Genomic DNA, 23,828 nt, shown 5'->3' with positions numbered 1-23,828 from the left:
CATTCTCGGTACGTACAAGGTGGGCACCCATTTTCGGTTAAGATGGGAAATCCTATAGGGGTAGAAATGCTACATGAAAAAAATCCGCTCTTGCTGTATTAGGAATTGAAAGTAAGTCAACTCCTTCCTCTTAGAGCAACTTGTCGCAGCTGTGACTACTCTTTCTATTTGAATTGAATGTCAGGGAATCACTTGTTTCACTAATGTGACTAGTCTTGACTGCAGGTTTTTTCTTTCTATAGAGAAGTGACTGCGCTAGAGATGCTTATTAAAGGTTTGCTTGGTGGCTTCCTTGCTTGACAGGCTTTCCTTGTTGATTGGCTTGGTCTGCTAGTTCCCGGAAATCACTTCCTCTAAGTCTTAAATAGCAGAACCTACTCTTTCTTCAAAGAATGTAGCATACCTAAGAAATGATTTCTCTAACGAGTCAAATCCGTTGTGATATAAGGAAATGCGCGGATCGCTTCTTCTACCCTTCTCTTATTCGCATTTCCTGCTTACTATTGAAAGAAAAGCTGTTACTGCTGCATATCCCCTTTTTCCTCTAATTCGAGCGAGTAAAGGCGCAGCTTCCTCATCTTTGCTTTATAGTTTGATATAATATAGAATTGGATTTTGCTTTCCTTTAAGGAGCTCTAGCTATCTTGCTGATCCACCAGTTCATACTATTAATGAAAGCTCTTTCACCCTGCCCGCGGGTAATCCCTTACTGAGCCTACTCAAGCAATCTCCCATTAGCCGCTCTTTACTTTATAGTCAAGCGATTGTAAACTCCTTATTTAGGCTAGCGACTTTGCTGATTAACAAGATTATCGCATTGGAGCTGTGACAGTTATGTAAACTACTTCTCTAGCAAGTAATGAATCTGAGGTCAAAGCCAATGAGTACGCCGGATGTTGCATTTTCGCAGTGAGGGAAGGTTGGCTTGACAGGCTTCGTTCTGGATGTTGTAATCTCTTCTCATGGTCTTTGTTCGCTTTATTATCCCATTGTGAGAATGGCTAGGACTGTGGATCCACACGCCCCCCTCTAGTCAGTACTTTCCGAGTAGCGCAAGGCTTCTTCGTTGGCAAATAAACGAATTAATGAACTAATTTCCTAATATGACGTGAACTTGAACTAGCATTGATCAAGTCCATGAGCTCATAAGAAGGAGTTCTTCACGTGATAAAGTCCACGGCTTAGCTTAATTCAATAAAAAAGAAAGCATCCAATCGACTTTAGGAGCGCCATATGTTTCTATCTGAAACGGTAAAGCGAGGCTCGCTATAAGGGTCATAGCTAGTTCAGGATTGGTAGGAAAGTAATACAAATGATTGTAATATGACAACCCCCAGGGGAGCTAGCCTTTGTGTTAAGATTAAAAAGAAGAGCCCTCTTTTCATACGACTCGGTGATTCCATTGCTCTATCCGGCCGCAAGATTCGATCGCGTACAGCACGAGCACGAGATGGGTTGGGGACTTAGAAATGAGCTATGCTCCAAGAATTGACCCCTGAACTACCTTTGCCCGCCTTTTCTTGTAGAATCCATTCCCCCTCTTTTATATATTTAGAATGCTTTTAGGGCTAGTGGAATGAGGCTGGAACCCATCAATATCGCTAAACCGGGAGAGTTGCTTGTGTTGGGTTCAAAGTTTCGCTCTACCAAGGCAAGATATAATATGCATCCAGCTTTAGCTGAATATCGTGAGTGTTCCGTGAAGTCTGCTAGCCATTGGCCTTACGTTCAGGATACTCCTTTCTGTCTTTGCGATGTTTGGTTATAAGAGAATGTTGCTCTTCAGAAAACGCGTATAGTGGCCTTCGTCGATGGGACAAACGCTCCAGTGTATGCATTACAAGGCAACTAGCATTTTGTCATGGAAGTTCGTGAAAGAATGTTCTTGTTTTTCGTTGGAAAAACCAACGCCGACGTCAAGATCAATCTCCTTTCAAAAGTGAGCGAGCAGAGCTGAAAAAGATGGAGTTACCTGGAGATGAGATTTCTTTCTACGGATATGAAGGATAGAAATATGCTATTTGCTGCTATTACAACGAATCGACCAATTCGTAGTAAGTGTTCCCGTCTTCCCGATCTACATGATTTTTTCCCAACCAACATCTCTCAGAACTTTGCTATAACGCCAAACTTGGATATAACGCCAACGCCTGAGCGAATTGCCGGCGTCACAATAGTTTTACAAATAGAAGAGTATTTGGGCCAAAATGAGTCCGAACAGGGAGCAGTCAATTTAGCTAGAACAGTATTGGGAGCCCGCCACCGAAATGGCGAAACTTGGCAGGGCATATTAGAGGATATTCGGGCGGGTGGTGGTATGGATAATTTTATCCAGAATCTGCCTGGTGCCTACCCGGAAACCCCATTGGATCAATTTGCCATTATCCCAATAATTGATCTTCATGTGGGCAACTTTTATTTATCATTTACAAATGAAGTCTTGTATATGCTGCTCACTGTCGTTTTGGTCGTTTTTCTTTTTTTTGTTGTTACGAAAAAGGGAGGTGGAAAGTCAGTGCCAAATGCATGGAAATCCTTGGTCGAGCTTATTTATGATTTCGTGCTGAACCTGGTAAACAAACAAATAGGTGGTCTTTCCGGAAATGTGAAACAAAAGTTTTTCCCTCGCATCTCGGTCACTTTTACTTTTTCGTTATTTCGTAATCCCCAGGGTATGATACCCTTTAGCTTCACAGTGACAAGTCATTTTCTCATTACTTTGGCTCTTTCATTTTCCATTTTTATAGGCATTACGATCGTTGGATTTCAAAGACATGGGCTTCATTTTTGTAGCTTCTTATTACCTGCGGGAGTCCCACTGCCGTTAGCACCTTTCTTAGTACTCCTTGAGCTAATCTCTTATTGTTTTCGTGCATTAAGCTTAGGAATACGTTTATTTGCTAATATGATGGCCGGTCATAGTTTAGTAAAGATTTTAAGTGGGTTTGCTTGGACTATGCTATTTCTGAATAATATTTTCTATTTCATAGGAGATCTTGGTCCCTTATTTATAGTTCTAGCATTAACCGGTCTGGAATTAGGTGTAGCTATATCACAAGCTCATGTTTCTACGATCTCAATTTGTATTTACTTGAATGATGCTACAAATCTCCATCAAAATGAGTCATTTCATAATTGAATAAAAACGAGGAGCCGAAGATTCTAGGGGGCTACAGCTGCGCTTTTGCAGCATTGAACATGGTTCCGGGTACTCAAGATATTGCGTTTGTGTTTGGAGAGGTGTAGATTGTAGATTCCAGCCGAGAAGACCAGGAAAAGATAAGGATAAAGAATGTCATATATCTCAGGAGCTAGATCACTTCCCGATGAACAAGTAAGAATTGCCTCAACAAAAATGGATGGAATTGGACCGAAAAAGCCATTCAGCTTCGTTATCGGTTAGGTATCAGTGGGAACATCAAGATGAATGAGTTAACTAAGTATCAGATCGACCAAATTGAACAAATGATAGCTCAAGATCATGTTGTTCATTGGGAATTGAAGAGGGGAGAACGAGCAGACATCGAACGATTAATTTCTATTTCTCGTTATCGTGGAATTCGTCATCAAGATGGATCGCCCTTACGCGGTCAACGAACTCATACTAATGCAAGGACTGCTCGCAAGCAAATTCGGAAATGAAAGAAGGCTACCGAAAGAACAAGCAACGGATTTCGCGCTCATCCCTTGCTAAAGCGCATACGTTTTATTGCACCTTGGTACTTGTCTGATCAATCACACTGTTCATTAGTTCACTTGATTTTTCATTCGATGTCTTGAACCGCTTACTAATCACGTATACGTATAGTAGGCCCCCTTCGCCACTCCACGTCTGGCCCGTCTTGGTCTCGCTCACTTCGCCCGCCTATCGTATCGGCTCGGCTTCGTCCGTCAAGCGACAGCTTCTGCCTCAGACAGCTTCACTATCGCTCATGACTGGTAGTACTCTATGTAGTAGTCGGCCTTTGTTAAGCTTCGCCAGAAGCGACTAGTCGCTTCCCGAATGCCTCTTTCTTGTACTAATTAATGTGTATGGTCTAGTCTTTCCAATGCCTCCTTCCTTGCCGCCAACACACACTAGATGGAGAGTAAGCAAGCTACCTTGCTTGCATTGCATTCGTTAAACGGTAGCTTCCGCGCCCTTCCTGCCTGCTTCAATTGATGTGAATGATCGTGTCTTCGACATCAATTTCAGTCTGATTAGATATGTCATTGAAACAAATCTGTTTTGTCTATGTTTTCTTTTTGGATGATGAGGATGAGCCAGCCGATCCTAACATAATTTTGGAGGAGCCGGACGACGAAGCCTCAAAATCAGATAAAGATGTCTCCGACGCGACCGGACTTCCACTAGATTTTTATAGGGGTCAGGAGGGAAAAGATATGCTGTTTTCTATCAGTCCCAAGCGGATACTCCCCAGCTTCCATGGTCCGCTTACCGAGGAAGAGATGCGGGAGGACCCAGGGCCAAAGCAAGTTGGGTTGGGGTATAGAGCCGTAAGCGCGGTGGGGGTGACAGAGGATGTGCTCGTACAGTTCATAGTTGGGTATGATATTCTCGTGGATTGTTGGGAACGTCCTCTATATTCGAAATAAGCCTTTCTAGGAGCATTATGATCTGCAGCTCAAATGGTCCCTTATGAAGTCTCTATTGGTCTTATTCTTATTGTGCGCCTTGTGAGCATGTTTGGATCCGCGAAGGCAATCGCTCAGATCTTCCCCTAACCCAACCCGGGAACGGACCGGAGGGAACTGCAGCATGAGGAATGTCCGCGTCTCGTCGCAAGGCTCATTTTGAGTTTTGGGTCATAGGGCGGGCAGTGCAGTCTGGGGCACAAGGGTCCTGGTACTACCCAGGTGCGAAGAACCCCGGAGGCGACTGCAATGAGCAAAAATGTCACTCACTGGCCTAAACGACGAGCAAACACTCGAACGTGAGAGCAAGGGATCACCCACCGAATGGACGAGCTCCAAGGAGGGAGGAGAGAGGGAGGCAAGAACCATGCTTTCAGAGAAGTGGCGGTCCGAATCCACTCCGACAAAATAAAATAACAGACTAAGCCGTGCCGTAAGGGGGGCATTCTCCACACGGGACGGGGCCAAGGCCTTCATGTATGGGTGACAGATCGGCCATAGGAGTACTCCGGGATATACACCAGGGCAACTAATGTCGAGCATACGATGATGCCGCCCGTTTTCATTTCGTGAAAGTCCCCGGCAGAGGAAAGGGCTGTAGGTGATGGCGCGTTCTGCTTCTTAGGGCGATGAAATCATTCCTATGGGATCGTGCGTGGCAGCTGGTATAGATGATGATGAAAGGCGGGCCGCTTGAACCGGGACCTATTCTCATAATAGGCAGCAAGCAAAGCTAAATAGGAAAGGGGGCGACTGATGACTGCCTTTTTCGTTAGAAATCAAAAAGGGTGGAATGTGGAGCTAATATGGCTGGCTACAAGTATAGCCAAAGAAAGATGAGACGAGACGGACTGTCAGAGGACGCAGCGGGACTACCAGGGGAAAGCCCGCCCCCGCTAGCTAACATAGATATCTATTCTCGGTGCGCATATTCGAGATTTAGAATCTCTTTCCGACCAGGCCAGGCCGAATCGGGCCACCACTTGGGATGGGAATGGCTCAGCCCACATGCATCATTTGATGAAAGCACTCCAGTCCAGTCGCCTCCGATCAGTGGCTTGTCAACCACCGGACCGTAGCTCCTCACCAAATGCCCCTGGGTTGGGGCAACAGAGCACATGACTAGTTCGCTCAAGGACCACACCCTCTCGAGAGCAGGATGCCGGCCGAGATGGAGTGCCAACCTAGACTTTCCTTGGGCTTGCCTTGCCCCAACATCTAAATAAAGGGCGGGCGCCAAAAAGGAAGCAGTGACGCCTTTTCGACGAAAGCTTAGCTTGGTAGGCGCAGCTTACTCACCCTACTCCCTTAGACAATGCAATGCTCTGAACACGAAAGTTTGCAGTTCGGCCCTCTTCTCCCATGCAGAGTCGCAGGCAGCGCCTCGGATAAAAGCACGGACGAGCCACATGCAGGGAAACTTGCACGTGTGGTTCTGGCCGGGGACCCCGGTATACTGTACTAATATGTGTAGGTCCCTGTAATTCGAGTGAGATTGTCATGGCGCAAAAGCAGATATGGTCCGGTATTCCCTTGTTCCACGTATTGGTTATGTTCCTTATTCCTCGTCTAGCAGAAACTAATCGAGCTCCGTCTGATCTCCCAGAAGCGGAAGCTGAATTAGTTGCAGGCTATAATGTAGAATATGCGCGGGATGCGATCCTTAATAGTTCACTGTTGGTGGAAGCCAATGTCTCGGGGACTCATTCTGACTTAAACAAGGGGTGGGTCTTTACCAACTTCTAAATCCAAGATTTAGGGAAAAAAAGAGGGGCAGGGCACTCTTCATTCTTCATTCGAAACTCATGAATGTCGGGTCGGAGGTTTTTGCCTTGTTATCAAAAAGGGGAGTTGGGTAAAGCAAACTCCCTCCTTGGACGAGCACGGGGCTTAGTCAAGTAGAACCGGGTTGCGCTGCTTGATGCTCCGATCGAAAACAAATCAGTGGGGCCATGCCGGTACGACAGAATATGCGTTAGAAAGGTCAATCCCTCCCCCCCCCTTTTGATTTTTTAATGAAAAACCGGGCCGAACTTCTAAAAAGCAGCCCACCCGCTTCCATAGAACAATATCGCGGCAACGTAGACCTAAGTGGATTTATTGGATCCTGGGGAACCATCACAAGTACGGCCGGCCTATAGAACGAGAATGCCGTGTCGTCCAGCGGAGCTTAGAAGAAGGTGACTCGGAGCCTAAGGAAGGTGACTCGCGCAGACAGCTGACTCCTTTTCAATAGAAAGGAATAGCCAAACCTACCCAGCTGGCTGGTCAATCTCAGTGATCTTATCGGCCGGCAAAGCGGAGACGGACGACCACGGTCCCGACCTTACCAGCACCGTAGGTTTACTAATCAATGAAGCCCCTCAACCTACTATCTTTTCTTACAAACTCAACCAAGCCTAACCAAACCCCATGCTCACGACATGTTATTGATATTGATTGAGTTGGAGGGAGTCAGAGACTACCACGGAATCCTTCCATAGTCACCCCGGTGACCTTCGTCACCAAAGCGTCACGACAGTTTCCAAGACCCCTCATATAATCTCCAGTGGGGATCAGTCGGAGCACGTAGGAATGCCGACCACTACATAAGCCACGTCTGGCTGAGGCGAGCAGCAAGCGGGCGAGAGTATTTTGAAGTACACGAACGTTGGGGTGGGACGCTAGTACTTAAACTAGGGTTGCTTCTTAGCGCTAATCTTGCGTTTTTCAACAGTTAGTTGTAGCGCGCCTTCCCTCCTTCTCTCATTTCGGAAAGATTTGGCAGTATTTTCTTATGATGACCTGGTCGAGAGAGTACGAAATATTGGTGTAAAAGATTGAGTGGGATGGTTATAGTAAGGGGCGAACCAAGTGCTTGCGCGAAGAAGCGAATCAATCAGAATGGAGACAAGGAAAGGAATCAAGGCCCGACCCGGTAGCGATGCCTCTCACGCGGATGGGAGTTACTTTTCTTTATCACCGTAAGCATTACGAAATGGACCCGCATTCCCCTTTGCTTTTCTTTTGCAACTAAGCTTAAAAGAAACATAGTAGTCTTTCAAGCCATTAGAAAACTCATTAAGTGCTCTGTTGAGTGAATGCCTGTTGAGAAGCTTAGGTCATACATTTCCAGCTAATTAGAATACAACCATGAAGGTGGGGTTCGAATGCCATACAACTATGTATTCTGGTAAGTAGGATTGGAATGTAGTCCCTTTTTATTGGATCCGCCGCTCCGTTAAGTGAAATTCAAAGTAGGTGTGGGTCTAGGTAGAGGAAGTCATAAATCAAGTATCAAGTATTGTTATAAATATCATATATAGTAGTTGCCAAACTCACAAGCATCACACACTTCGATCTACTTTATTGAATAACTTAGCTAGATAGAACTGACTCAAGCTTTTAAATGAAAGAAGCAATAATGGCATAATTTCTGTCTCAAGACCTCTTGCAGCTACAGCCAATGCAGCACCTCCTTGATCAACATACAACACATCCCATTACGCCTTGCTCCAGTCGCAGTATAAAGAGAGACTAGAACCTACCGGGGAGCCCTCGGCAGAGTCCCTATCGTTGTTGCAACAATTACACACAGAGTTCCGGAATTTCACATTTGTGAGAAGAAAGGGTATGTGTGTTTGAAAGGAGTGGTGCAAGAACGTATTCTGAGCCTCAGTCAACACAACTTGTTTCGCCTTTTCCGAACAGCATTCTTATCAGGACCTTCCTTTATATAAACCACTCGTAGATATATACCTGCCTGTGGCCTCAGATGAATACATCGATAGATAAGAAGGGAAATGCATCATCTAGAAAGGCTTACTGAGGTTTAGGGACGTTTGTGTGATGGATCGTACGCTTACTCACGACGACTTGGCTATTCAATAAAGGACGGAGTCAACGTGAGCCTTAGGGTCCAAAAATATTCCATTGGTGTCAGCTATTAGCGATTATTCAAAGTCGTAATGGTATAAATTATTGGTCAATTCCACTGATTCTTCTTTCCCGTTCCTTCACTAGCTATAGCGCCTTACCTCTTCTGTGACTTGTCCTGAGATGAGAAGTATCAAAAGTGCCGGGGTTTGGGCCCAGAGCTGAGTGAATTCCCTCTGGGTGAGCGCTATGGAGATAGGCCAGGATCAATGAAAATAACCGAGATCGATAGGTATCCATCGCTCAGAGAGCTGCTTTCTCCCCGATATCTGTATCTGCTTTCGGATGGCCAAACAAGCAAGAAGAAGGAAACTTCCATTTCGCATAGCTGCTAAAGTAGTAGTCTTTGTCAAATCATACTTCTGACCAATAGTATCAGTGGCTTTATGCGTCCGCAACCTAGTTTTGTATCTGCATAGTGAAGGAAAGAAAGAAGCATGTTAAGGTGACTTGAGGGAAAGACTGATCCTGATAGACAAGAATGGTATGGTTGGATTGCCAGTGAATAAGCAGCAAGGCTAAAGCAGGGATTGGATTTACTTCTTCTATTGTCAGTAGCATCATTTGCCTTCCACCCTCTCAAGAACTTCCTGAAGCCCTGAGACACTTGTTGCCAATAGTCTGGAATGGAACATTTGCAACAGTTCTTGTAGGCCATTTCTGTAACAGCATATCTCTAAACCCTTCTTGCGGATGGTTCAAAACGAAACTTAGTGGCAGCCCCTATCTTCCCCATTTTCTAGAAGTAAAGGACAATGATCTGACCCAGCTTGCAAGAGGGATAGTAAAACTTAGGAAATAAATCCTCAGAAGTTGAAGAAACCAGAACTCTATCCAAAACTTCTCTCACTGGCCTGTCTTGTTTGTTAGTCCAGGCCACCAACCCTTCTCAGTTCCTGTAGTTCAGTTTCAGATATGAAAGCATTAAAAGCTTCCATCCTATTAATATGTATTCTGCCATTGTTTCATGAGCAAATCAGATCATGTCCCGCAAAGGTAGATCAACACTCTGCACAAAGTTAGTGAGCTCTGACAAAAACATAGCTCTTAAATTTGGTTGGACCATAAACATCCACCCAAGCAAAATTATCACAAAGCCTCTATACTCAAACACCATGGAGAAATTGACCCTCCCCAACGAGGTCTGCATCCATGACATCCAGATTGACTCCAATAAGCATTCCACCTTTACTGCCACTGGCTGGCTTGCAAAACCACTTGAAAAGCTTTCTGCCACCAATTGCCATTAACTCTTTATCTGAGAACTGTTCTCTCTTAGTTTCTTGCACACAAACTATGTCCACCCACTCTATCACTTCATAAGGTTGCCCCCTTCTGCCTGGCCAGGCCCCTCACATTCAAGATTAGTGTCTTCATGGCGGTATCTGTTTTTTGTTATGCCTCCTCTTAGCTCTGCTTGTAGTGTTCTTGTCACCAACTGGTATACAAGTACTATGATTATCTAACTCTTCAACAATCTGAGTAATATCCTCATTCTCTGAATCAAAGCTTAACTCGACACTGGAAGACTGCTCCTTCTCATGAGCAGCTAACTTCTTTTTCTGAGCAGCTTCACAAAGCAATGCTTGAGAAAGTTCTCTTGCTTTAATAGAATTTATAGACCTGTCAATTTCCTCCTGTGTACTGCCCAACACTAGACCACTATCTACAGCAGATTTTACTAGACTAGCAGAATCAATGGAATTGCAAATAGCATATCTGTTAGTAGAAGACATACCTGGTTCATCAAGATTCTTGCGTGAAGCCATCCTTTCTGCATGTTGCTGAATAGGCATGCCATCCTTCGGGATCCTATCCTAGCACTTGTCCTCGTTGCTTTAATTCTTGCGTTTGCACCTCATTGAACTTCTCTTGTTCTTTGGTCATTCCAGAAAAAACCTCCATACCTTAATAATAGGGGCTTGTGTATAAAGGAAAGCAGCAAACCGGTCAAAGGCGAAGCTGTTCTATCTCAACTCTCTGACTTGAGGAAGATGTGGCGGATCTCAAGGCTGGCTCTATTCCAAGTACAAGTTCCGAGGTGAAATGCGTTGATGTGGCCAATCGATATACAGTATAGTTGAATGGTTCGACAAGTTCATATGCCGGAGCTACCTGTTCTCCGCGATTCAATTGGTTCTTCTGCCTTGCCTTCTTATCTATCGGTCCCAAGGTCAAAGAAATAGGTTCAGTGGTTCGACCTCCCAAAGGTTAAAGAAAGACATCGGTATTAAGACCACTCCCTCCGGATGATGATATGTCCCAACCATCTATAGCCCATGGTTCGTTACTCGGGAATTCGGAGAGGTCAGATGAGATAGATGGGTGTGTTCAAAATGGAATGATCCCCTTTTCTCATGTTTGCATTTTTGTTGTCCACAAACAAATAAAGAGTCCGAAAAGACGTACGCATAACAGACTTGGTACCTAGGTCAATGGGTTCAGTGGAGAATTGCGTTACTGTAATAGCGAAGGTATCTATGAAATGTAGTACCAAGGTCAATGAAATTGAAAGGCACCTCTGACAACAGAATCAAAAGGGATTTGGCGGCTATAGACGACTCAGAGGGGTTTTCATAAAGAGAAGCTTTCGGGCAGTACACCTATTTTTCTATAGAAGTGAATGGCCCCTTAGTTGGCTAGTCTGATCAATCGGCAGGCTCAGCCTCTACGTCGTATTCTGATATAGGAAGAAAAGAACCGAACTCCTGGAGGGTGAAAGAAGAATCTCAAGTTGATACTCTGCCAAGGGATCTGTCCACAACTGGTACTTCACATGCCTTAGAAGTAGATTTGAATGAGAATGAATGAAATGAGCAAACGTTACTAGGAAGGTGAACTCGCTATCAAACTACTGCCTGCGCTAGGGGAAGCGCAAAAGAAAAACCTGTTTCAAGCAAGATCTGATACCCTTGAAGGACTCCCAGGAATGAGAGAGCAAGTACAAGGACAATCTTATTTTCTAAGGATAGGCGGTATTCCATAATTAACATAGTTCGGTTAGAGTGGATTTGAAAAGCTACAGCAGATCGATAAGTTGCTAATTTAGCTAAGTCAACTCCACTATGGAATCTAGCTCTCCATAAGAGGGTATTCCCAATGAGACAAGTAGTTTATCGAAGGGACCCTCTGTCTGAAGATTGTAGTCCGGATTTCTCGGAATAGAATAATTGAATGAGCAGGTGCAGATGGTCAATCTCCATCTTGAAGCCGAGTCTCTCTGTCTTCTTATTTTATATAAAGATATAGAGAATAACTTGATCAATCGTAGAATGATTTCGTGATCTGATCTTCATTTGGGCGGCTTTCGCTCAATCCGTGGCTGTAGTGATAAGGCAAATCAAAGGGGTCAAAAAAGAAGATATAGAATTGTAGCTAACGGGGTTCGCTCGCCCTCGCCTATCACTGTAGTGTGTCAAGTTTCTCTCTTTCCAATCGGGATTTTTTAGGTGTGAAGTGAAGTTCACCAGAAACGCTAGCTATATGCTTAACACAGGGTACAAGAATGAAGAAACCATGAAACCAACCTAAAATCACTGCCAGCACTTAGTTAGTTAAAGCCCAGGAACCACTTGTGTTACACCGGTGAAGCAGAAGCTCCGAAAGCTGTCCGAGGAGCCAGCCATAGGTGGGTTCTTTACTGGCCATAGGTAGGTCCCTTACTGCTGGATCCTCTAAGCAGGGAAAGATCGTAGCTAGTATAAATTGGAAGAACGATCATACCGAACCCAGGATCCTGCAACTATTCTTCCTTCGTTCAAGACTCACTTTTCTCGCGGGTTGAATGAGCCTTGGCCATACACTTTTCTCCCTTTGATTTGCCTTATCACTACAGCCATGGATTGAGCGAAAGCCGCCCAAATGAAGATCAGATCACGAAATCATTCTACGATTGATCAAGTTATTCTCTATATCTTTATATAAAATAAGAAGACAGAGAGACTCGGCTTCAAGATGGAGATTGACCATCTGCACCTGCTCATTCAATTATTCTATTCCGAGAAATCCGGACTACAATCTTCAGACAGAGGGTCCCTTCGATAAACTACTTGTCTCATTGGGAATACCCTCTTATGGAGAGCTAGATTCCTTAGTGGAGTTGACTTAGCTAAATTAGCAACTTATCGATCTGCTGTAGCTTTTCAAATCCACTCTAACCGAACTATGTTAATTATGGAATACCGCCTATCCTTAGAAAATAAGATTGTCCTTGTACTTGCTCTCTCATTCCTGGGAGTCCTTCAAGGGTATCAGATCTTGCTTGAAACAGGTTTTTCTTTCGCGCTTCCCCTAGCGCAGGCAGTAGTTTGATAGCGAGTTCACCTTCCTAGTAACGTTTTCTCATTTCATTCATTCTCATTCAAATCTACTTCTAAGGCATGTGAAGTACCAGTTGTGGACAGATCCCTTGGCAGAGTATCAACTTGAGATTCTTCTTTCACCCTCCAGGAGTTCGGTTCTTTTCTTTCTATATCAGAATACGACGTAGAGGCTGAGCCTGCCGATTGATCAGATTAGCCAACTAAGGGGCCATTCACTTCTATAGAAAAATAGGTGTACTGCGCGAAAGCTTCTCTTTATGAAAACCCCTCTGAGTCGTCTATAGCCGCCAAATCCCTTTTGATTCTGTTGTCAGAGGTGCCTTTCAATTTCATTGACCTTGGTACTGCATTTCATAGATACCTTCGCTATTACAGTAATGCAATTCTCCACTGAACCCATTGACCTAGGTACCGAGTCTGTTATGCGTACGTCTTTTCAGACTCTTTATTTGTTTGTGGACAACAAAAATGCAAACATGAGAAAAGGGGATCATTCCATTTTGAACACACCCATCTATCTCATCTGACCTCTCCGAATTCCCGAGTAACGAACCATGGGCTATAGATGGTTGGGACATATCATCATCCGGAGGGAGTGGTCTTAATACCGATGTCTTTCTTTAACCTTTGGGAGGTCGAACCACTGAACCTATTTCTTTGACCTTGGGACCGATAGATAAGAAGGCAAGGCAGAAGAACCAATTGAATCGCGGAGAACAGGTAGCTCCGGCATGTGAACTTGTCGAACCATTCAACTATACTGTATATCGATTGGCCACATCAACGCATTTCACCTCGGAACTTGTACTTGGAATAGAGCCAGCCTTGAGATCCGCCACATCTTCCTCAAGTCAGAGAGTTGAGATAGAACAGCTTCGCCTTTGACCGGTTTGCTGCTTTCCTTTATACACAAGCCCCTATTATTAAGGTATGGAGGTTTTTTCTGGAATGACCAAAGAACAAGAGAAGTTCAATGAGGTGCAAACGCAAGAATTAAAGCAACGAGGACAAGTGCTAGGATAGGATCCCGAAGGATGGCATGCCTATTCAGCAACGTGCAGAAAGGATGGCTTCACGCAAGAATCTTGATGAACCAGGTATGTCTTCTACTAACAGATATGCTATTTGCAATTCCATTGATTCTGCTAGTCTAGTAAAATCTGCTGTAGATAGTGGTCTAGTGTTGGGCAGTACACAGGAGGAAATTGACAGGTCTATAAATTCTATTAAAGCAAGAGAACTTGCTCAAGCATTTCTTTATGAAGCTGCTCAGAAAAAGAAGTTAGCTGCTCATGAGAAGGAGCAGTCTTCCAGTGTCGAGTTAAGCTCTGATTCAGAGAATGAGGATATTACTCAGATTGTTGAAGAGTTAGATAATCACAGTACTTGTATACCAGTTGGTGACAAGAACACTACGAGCAGAGCTAAGAGGAGGCATAACAAAAAACAGATACCGCCATGAAGACACTAATCTTGAATGTGAGGGGCCTGGCCAGGCAGAAGGGGGCAACCTTCTGAAGTGATAGAGTGGGTGGACATAGTTTGTGTGCAAGAAACTAAGAGAGAACAGTTCTCAGATAAAGAGTTAATGGCAATTGGTGGCAGAAAGCTTTTCAAGTGGTTTTGCAAGCCAGCCAGTGGCAGTAAAGGTGGAATGCTTATTGGAGTCAATCTGGATGTCATGGATGCAGACCTCATTGGGGAGGGTCAATTTCTCCATGGTGTTTGAGTATAGAGGCTTTGTGATAATTTTGCTTGGGTGGATGTTTATGGTCCAACCAAATTTAAGAGCTATGTTTTTGTCAGAGCTCACTAACTTTGTGCAGAGTCTTGATCTACCTTTGCGGGTCATGATCTGATTTGCTCATGAAACAATGGCAGAATACATATTAATAGGATGGAAGCTTTTAATGCTTTCATATTTGAAACTGAACTACAGGAACTAAGAAGGGTTGGTGGCCTGGACTAACAAACAAGACAGGCCAGTGAGAGAAGTTTTGGATAGAGTTCTGGTTTCTTCAACTTCTGAGGATTTATTTCCTAAGTTTTACTATCCCTCTTGCAAGCTGGGTCAGATCATTGTCCTTTACTTCTAGAAAATGGGGAAGATAGGGGCTGCCACTAAGTTTCGTTTTGAACCATCCGCAAGAAGGGTTTAGAGATATGCTGTTACAGAAATGGCCTACAAGAACTGTTGCAAATGTTCCATTCCAGACTATTGGCAACAAGTGTCTCAGGGCTTCAGGAAGTTCTTGAGAGGGTGGAAGGCAAATGATGCTACTGACAATAGAAGAAGTAAATCCAATCCCTGCTTTAGCCTTGCTGCTTATTCACTGGCAATCCAACCATACCATTCTTGTCTATCAGGATCAGTCTTTCCCTCAAGTCACCTTAACATGCTTCTTTCTTTCCTTCACTATGCAGATACAAAACTAGGTTGCGGACACATACCCTTTCTTCTCACAAATGTGAAATTCCGGAACTCTGTGTGTAATTGTTGCAACAACGATAGGGACTCTGCCGAGGGCTCCCCGGTAGGTTCTAGTCTCTCTTTATACTGCGACTGGAGCAAGGCGTAATGGGCTGTGTTGTATGTTGATCAAGGAGGTGCTGCATTGGCTGTAGCTGCAAGAGGTCTTGAGACAGAAATTATGCCATTATTGCTTCTTTCATTTAAAAGCTTGAGTCGGTTCTATCTAGCTAAGTTATTCAATAAAGTAGATCGAAGTGTGTGATGCTTGTGAGTTTGGCAACTACTATATATGATATTTATAACAATACTTGATACTTGATTTATGACTTCCTCTACCTAGACCCACACCTACTTTGAATTTCACTTAACGGAGCGGCGAATCCAATAAAAAGGGACTACATTCCAATCCTACTTACCAGAATACATAGTTGTATGGCATTCGAACCCCACCTTCATGGTTGTATTCTAATTAGCTGGAAATGTATGACCTAAGCTTCTCAACAGGCATTCACTCAACAAAGCACTTAATGAGTTTTCTAATGGCTTGAAAGACTACTATGTTTCTTTTAAGCTTAGTTGCAAAAGAAAAGCAAAGGGGAATGCGGGTCCATTTCGTAATGCTTACGGTGATAAAGAAAAGTAACTCCCATCCGCGTGAGAGGCATCGCTACCGGGCCGGGCCCCGATTCCTTTCCTTGTCTCCATTCTGATTGATTCGCTTCTTCGCGCAAGCACTTGGTTTGCCCCTTACTATAACCATCCCACTCAATCTTTTACACCGATATTTCGTACTCTCTCGACGAGGTCATCATAAGAAAATACTGCCAAATCCTTCCGAAATGAGAGAAGGAGGGAAGGCGCGCTACAACTAGCTGCTGAAAAACACAAGATTAGCGCTAAGAAGCAACCCTAGTTTAAGTACTAGCGTCCCACCCCAACATTCTTGTATTTCAAAATACTCTCCCCCGCTTGCTGCTCGCCTCAGCCAGACGTGGCTTATGTAGTGGTCGGCATTCCTACGTGCTACGACTGATCCCCACTGGAGATTATATGAGGGGTCTTGGAAACTGTCGTGACGCTTTGGTGACGAAGGTCACCGGGGTGACTATGGAAGGATTCCGTGGTAGTCTCTGACTCCCTCCAACTCAATCAATATCAATAACATGTCGTGAGCATGGGGTTTGGTTAGGCTTGGTTGAGTTTGTAAGAAAAGATAGTAGGTTGAGGGGCTTCATTGATTAGTAAACCTACGGTGCTGGTAAGGTCGGGACCGTGGTCGTCCGTCTCCGCTTTGCCGGCCGATAAGATCACTGAGATTGACCAGCCAGCTGGGTAGGTTTGGCTATTCCTTTCTATTGAAAAGGAGTCAGCTGTCTGCGCGAGTCACCTTCCTTAGGCTCCGAGTCACCTTCTTCTAAGCTCCGCTGGACGACACGGCATTCTCGTTCTATAGGCCGGCCGTACTTGTGATGGTTCCCCAGGATCCAATAAATCCACTTAGGTCTACGTTGCCGCGATATTGTTCTATGGAAGCGGGTGGGCTGCTTTTTAGAAGTTCGGCCCGGTTTTTCATTAAAAAATCAAAAGGGGGGGGGAGGGATTGACCTTTCTAACGCATATTCTGTCGTACCGGCATGGCCCCACTGATTTGTTTTCGATCGGAGCATCAAGCAGCGCAACCCGGTTCTACTTGACTAAGCCCCGTGCTCGTCCAAGGAGGGAGTTTGCTTTACCCAACTCCCCTTTTTGATAACAAGGCAAAAACCTCCGACCCGACATTCATGAGTTTCGAATGAAGAATGAAGAGTGCCCTGCCCCTCTTTTTTTCCTAAATCTTGGATTTGGAAGTTGGTAAAGACCCACCCCTGGTTTAAGTCAGAATGAGTCCCCGAGACATTGGCTTCCGCCAACAGTGAACTATTAAGGATCGCATCTCGCGCATATTCTACATTATAGCCTGCAACTAATTCAGCTTCCGCTTCTGGGAGATCAGACGGAGCTCGATTAGTTTCTGCTAGACGATGAATAAGGAACATAACCAATACGGGGAACAAGGGAATACCGGACCATATCTGCTTTTGCGCCATGACAATCTCACTCGAATTACAGGGACCTACACATATTAGTACAGTATACCGGGGTCCCCGGCCAGAACCACACATGCAAGTTTCCCTGCATGTGGCTCGTCCGTGCTTTTATCCGAGGCGCTGCCTGCGACTCTGCATGGGAGAACAGGGCTGAACTGCAAACTTTCGTGTTCAGAGCATTGCATTGTCTAAGGGAGTAGGGTGAGTAAGCTGCGCCTACCAAGCTAAGCTTTCGTTGAAAAGGCATCACTGCTTCCTTTTCGGCGCCCGCCCTTTATTTAGATGTTGGAGCAAGGCAAGCCCAAGGAAAGTCTAGGTTGGCGCTCCATCTCGGCCGGCATCCTGCTCTCGAGAGGGTGTGGTCCTTGAGCGAACTAGTCATGTGCTGTGTTGCCCCAACGCAGGGGCATTTGGTGAGGAGCTACGGTCCGGTGGTTGACAAGCCACTGATCGGAGGCGACTGGACTGGAGTGCTTTCATCAAATGATGCATGTGGGCTGAGCCATTCCCATCCCAAGTGGTGGCCCGATTCGGCCTGGCCTAGTCGAAAAGAGATTCTAAATCTCGAATATGCGCACCGAGAATAGATATCTATGTTAGCTAGCGGGGGCGGGCTTTCCCCTGGTAGTCCCGCTGCGTCCTCTGACAGTCCGTCTCGTCTCATCTTTCTTTGGCTATACTTGTAGCCTATTAGCTCCACGTTCCACCCTTTTTGATTTCTAACGAAAAAGGCAGTCATCAGTCGCCCCCTTTCCTATTTAGCTTTCCTTGCTGCCTATTATGAGAATAGGTCCCGGTTCAAGCGGCCCGCCTTTCATCATCATCTATACCAGCTGCCACGCACGATCCCATAGGAATGATTTCATCGCCCTAAGAAGCAGAACGCGCCATCACCTACAGCCCTTTCCTCTGCCGAGGAATTTCACGAAATGAAAACGGGCGGCATCATCGTATGCTCAACATTAGTTGCCCTGGTGTATATCCCGGAGTACTCCTATGGCCGATCTGTCACCCATACATGAAGGCCTTGGCCCTGTCCCGTGTGGAGAATGCCCCCCTTATGGCACGGCTTAGTCTGTTATTTTATTTTGTCAGAGTGGATTCGGACCGCCACTTCTCTGAAAGCATGGTTCTTGCCTCCCTCTCTCCTCCCTCCTTGGAGCTCGTCCATTCGTTGGGTGATCCCTTGCTCTCACGTTCGAGTGTTTGCTCGTCGTTTAGGCTGGTGAGTGACATTTTTTCTCATTGCAGTCGCCTCCGGGGTTCTTCGCACCTGGGTAGTACCAGGACCCTTGTGCCCCAGACTGCACTGCCCGCCCTATGACCCAAAACTCAAAATGAGCCTTGCGACGAGACGCAGACATTCCTCATGCTGCGGTTCCCTCCGGTCCGTTCCCGGGTTGGGTTAGGGGAAGATCCGAGCGATTGCCTTCGCGGATCCAAACGTGCTCACAAGGCGCACAATAAGAATAAGACCAATAGAGACTTCATAAGGGACCATTTGAGCTGCAGATCGTAATGCTCCTAGAAAGGCATATTTCGAATATAGAGGACGTTCCCAACAATCCACGAGAATATCATACCCAACTATGAACCGTACGAGCACATCCTCTGTCACCCCCACCGCGCTTACGGCTCTATACCCCAACCCAACTTGCTCTGGCCCTGGGTCCGCCCGCATCTCTTCCTCGGTAAGCGGACCATGGAAGCTGGGGAGTATCCGCTTGGGACTGATAGAAAATAGCATATCTTTTCCCTCCTGACCCCTATAAAAATCTAGTGGAAGTCCGGTCGCGTCGGAGACATCTTTATCTGATTTTGAGGCTTCGTCGTCCGGCTCCTCCAAAATTATGTTAGGATCGGCTGGCTCATCCTCATCATCCGAAAAGAAAACAGAGACAAAACAGATTTGTTTCAATGACATATCTAATCAGACTGAAATTGATGTCGAAGACACGATCATTCACATCAATTGAAGCAGGCAGGAAGGGTGCGGAAGCTACCGTTTAACGAATGCAATGCAAGCAAGGTAGCTTGCTTACTCTCCATCTAGCGTGCGTTGGCGGCAAGGAAGGAGGCATTGGAAAGACTAGACCATACACATTAATTAGTACAAGAAAGAGGCATTCGGGAAGCGACTAGTCGCTTCTGGCGAAGCTTAACAAAGGCCGACTACTACATAGAGTACTACCAGTCATGAGCGATAGTGAAGCCGTCAGAGGCAGAAGCTGTCGCTTGACGGACGAAGCCGAGCCGATACGATAGGCGGGCGAAGTGAGCGAGACCAAGACGGGCCAGACGTGGAGTGGCGAAGGGGGCCTACTATATGTATACGTGATTAGTAAGCGGTTCAAGACATAGAACGAAAAATCAAGTGAACTAATGAACAGTGTGATTGATCAGACAAGTACCAAGGAGCAAGAAAACGTATGCGCTTTAGCAAGGGATGAGCGCGAAATCCGTTGCTTGTTCTTTCGGTAGCCTTCTTTCATTTCCGAATTTGCTTGCGAGCAGTCCTTGCATTAGTATGAGTTCGTTGACTGCGTAAGGGCGATCCATCTTGATGACGAATTCCACGATAACGAGAAATAGAAATTAATTGTTCGATGTCTGCTCGTTCTCCCCTCTTCAATTCCCAATGAACAACATGATCTTGAGCTATCAATTGTTCAATTTGGTCGATCTAATACTTAGTTAACTCATTCATCTTCATGTTCCCACTGATACCTAATCGATAACGAAGCTGAATGGCTTTTTTCGGTCCAATTCCATCCATTTTTGTTGAGGCAATTCTTACTTGTTCATCGGGAAGTGATCTAGCTCCTGAGATATATGACATTCTTTATCCTTATCTTTTCCTGGTCTTCTCGGCTGGAATCTACAATCTACACCTCTCCAAACACAAACGCAATATCTTGAGTACCCGGAACCATGTTCAGTGCTGCAAAAGCGCAGCTGTAGCCCCCTAGAATCTTCGGCTCCTCGTTTTTATTCAATTATGAAATGACTCATTTTGATGGAGATTTGTAGCATCATTCAAGTAAATACAAATTGAGATCGTAGAAACATGAGCTTGTAATATAGCTACACCTAATTCCAGACCGGTTAATGCTAGAACTATAAATAAGGGACCAAGATCTCCTACGAAATAGAAAATATTATTCAGAAATAGCATAGTCCAAGCAAACCCACTTAAAATCTTTACTAAACTATGACTGGCCATCATATTAGCAAATAAACGTATTCCTAAGCTTAATGCACGAAAACAATAAGAGATTAGCTCAAGGAGTACTAAGAAAGGTGCTAATGGCAGTGGGACTCCCGCAGGTAATAAGAAGCTAAAAAAATGAAGCCCATGTCTTTGAAATCCAACGATCGTAATGCCTATAAAAATGGAAAATGAAAGAGCCAAAGTAATGAGAAAATGACTTGTCACTGTGAAGCTAAAGGGTATCATACCTTGGGGATTACGAAATAACGAAAAAGTAAAAGTGACCGAGATGCGAGGGAAAAACTTATGTTTCACATTTCCGGAAAGACCACCTATTTGTTCGTTTACCAGGTTCAGCACGAAATCATAAATAAGCTCGACCAAGGATTGCCATGCATTTGGCACTGACTTTCCACCTCCCTTTTTCGTAACAACAAAAAAAAGAAAAACGACCAAAACGACAGTGAGTAGCATATACAAGACTTCATTTGTAAATGATAAATAAAAGTTGCCCACATGAAGATCAATTATTGGGATAATGGCAAATTGATCCAATGGGGTTTATGGGTAGGCACCAGGCAGATTCTGGATAAAATTATCCATACCACCACCCGCCCGAATATCCTCTATTATGCCCTGCCAAGTTTCGCCATTTCGGTGGCGGGCTCCCAATACTGTTCTAGCTAAATTGACTGCTCCCTGTTCGGACTCATTTTGGCCCAAATACTCTTCTATTTGTAAAACTATTGTGACGCCGGCAATTCGCTCAGGCATTGGCGTTATATCCAAGTTTGGCGTTATAGCAAAGTTCTGAGAGATGTTGGTTGGGAAAAAATCATGTAGATCGGGAAGACGGGAACACTTACTACGAATTGGTTGATTCGTTGTAATAGCAGCAAATAGCATATTTCTATCCTTCATATCCGTAGAAAGAAATCTCATCTCCAGGTAACTCCATCTTTTTCAGCTCTGCTCGCTCACTTTTGAAAGGAGACTGATCTTGACGTCGGCGTTGGTTTTTCCAACGAAAAACAAGAAAATTCTTTCACGAACTTCCATGACAAAATGCTAGTTGCCTTGTAACGCATACACTGGAGCGTTTGTCCCATCGACGAAGGCCACTATATGCGTTTTCTGAAGAGCAACATTCTCTTATAACCAAACATCGCAAAGACAGAAAGGAGTATCCTGAACGTAAGGCCAATGGCTAGCAGACTTCGCGGAACACTCACGATATTCAGCTAAAGCTGGATGCATATTATATCTTGCCTTGGTAGAGCGAAACTTTGAACCCAACACAAGCAACTCTCCCGGTTTAGTGATATTGATGGGTTCCAGCCTCATTCCACTAGCCCTAAAAGCATTCTAAATATATAAAAGAGGGGGAATGGATTCTACAAGAAAAGGCGGGCAAAGGTAGTTCAGGGGTCAATTCTTGGAGCATAGCTCATTTCTAAGTCCCCAACCCATCTCGTGCTCGTGCTGTACGCGATCGAATCTTGCGGCCGGATAGAGCAATGGAATCACCGAGTCGTATGAAAAGAGGGCTCTTCTTTTTAATCTTAACACAAAGGCTAGCTCCCCTGGGGGTTGTCATATTACAATCATTTGTATTACTTTCCTACCAATCCTGAACTAGCTATGACCCTTATAGCGAGCCTCGCTTTACCGTTTCAGATAGAAACATATGGCGCTCCTAAAGTCGATTGGATACTTTCTTTTTTATTGAATTAAGCTAAGCCATGGACTTTATCACATGAAGAACTCCTTCTTATGAGCTCATGGACTTGATCAATGCTAGTTCAAGTTCACGTCATATTAGGCAATTAGTTTATTAATTCGTTTATTTGCCAACGAAGAAGCCTTGCGCTACTCGGAAAGTACTGACTAGAGGGGGGCGTGTGGATCCACAGTCCTAGCCATTCTCACAATGGGATAATAAAGCGAACAAAGACCATGAGAAGAGATTACAACATACAGAACGAAGCCTGTCAAGCCAACCTTCCCTCACTGCGAAAATGCAACATCCGGCGTACTCATTGGCTTTGACCTCAGATTCATTACTTGCTAGAGAAGTAGTTTACATAACTGTCACAGCTCCAATGCGATAATCTTGTTAATCAGCAAAGTCGCTAGCCTAAATAAGGAGTTTACAATCGCTTGACTATAAAGTAAAGAGCGGCTAATGGGAGATTGCTTGAGTAGGCTCAGTAAGGGATTACCCGCGGGCAGGGTGAAAGAGCTTTCATTAATAGTATGAACTGGTGGATCAGCAAGATAGCTAGAGCTCCTTAAAGGAAAGCAAAATCCAATTCTATATTATATCAAACTATAAAGCAAAGATGAGGAAGCTGCGCCTTTACTCGCTCGAATTAGAGGAAAAAGGGGATATGCAGCAGTAACAGCTTTTCTTTCAATAGTAAGCAGGAAATGCGAATAAGAGAAGGGTAGAAGAAGCGATCCGCGCATTTCCTTATATCACAACAGATTTGACTCGTTAGAGAAATCATTTCTTAGGTATGCTACATTCTTTGAAGAAAGAGTAGGTTCTGCTATTTAAGACTTAGAGGAAGTGATTTCCGGGAACTAGCAGACCAAGCCAATCAACAAGGAAAGCCTGTCAAGCAAGGAAGCCACCAAGCAAACCTTTAATAAGCATCTCTAGCGCAGTCACTTCTCTATAGAAAGAAAAAACTTGCAGTCAAGACTAGTCACATTAGTGAAACAAGTGATTCGCTGACATTCAATTCAAATAGAAAGAGTAGTCACAGCTGCGACAAGTTGCTCTAAGAGGAAGGAGTTGACTTACTTTCAATTCCTAATACAACAAGAGTGGATTTTTTTCATGTAGCATTTCTACCCCTATAGGATTTCCCATCTTAACCGAGAATGGGTGCCCACCTTGTACGTACCGGGAATGGGTGCAGCCCACCCCATCTAAAGTAGCCTGAAATTCGTTCCTCTACAATCCAGAGCAGTCCGAACATGTACCGCGATCTGGACGGACAAAGAATGCTGTACACTTGAGTGACCCCCTTTTCTGTGACCACCACCAAATTCAAAAGAAGAGGTGAGATCACCCTGCAAAAATCCTTTGTAGCTCTTAAAATATGGGCCAACCTCTCCATTAATATTGATACTCACTGCACCTCCTTCTACCACTTGTTTAATCCAACCTCTCCACT

General features: G+C 44.7%; 2 protein-coding genes across 2 annotated transcripts; one reads left to right on the top strand and one right to left on the bottom strand.

Moving 5' to 3' along the window:
- Positions 1-1,937: 1,937 nt before the first annotated feature.
- LOC119313078 (ATP synthase subunit a-like) lies at positions 1,938-3,184 on the top strand. Its single transcript, XM_037588897.1, has one exon. The coding sequence runs from the start codon at positions 1,979-1,981 to the stop codon at positions 3,137-3,139; it is 1,161 nt and encodes a 386-aa protein (XP_037444794.1). The 5' UTR covers positions 1,938-1,978; the 3' UTR covers positions 3,140-3,184.
- Positions 3,185-20,411: 17,227 nt separating this feature from the next.
- LOC119310787 (ATP synthase subunit a-like) lies at positions 20,412-21,201 on the bottom strand (the record flags this gene model as incomplete). Its single annotated transcript, XM_037586409.1, has 1 exon — positions 20,412-21,201. A coding segment is annotated over one exon (777 nt), but the record flags the coding sequence as incomplete, so codon positions are not given.
- Positions 21,202-23,828: the final 2,627 nt, after the last annotated feature.

Source organism: Triticum dicoccoides, chromosome 5B (genome assembly GCF_002162155.2).
Source record: "Triticum dicoccoides isolate Atlit2015 ecotype Zavitan chromosome 5B, WEW_v2.0, whole genome shotgun sequence".
Classification (NCBI taxonomy): Eukaryota; Viridiplantae; Streptophyta; class Magnoliopsida; order Poales; family Poaceae; genus Triticum; species Triticum dicoccoides.
This window is presented reverse-complemented; position numbering and strand designations above follow the sequence as displayed.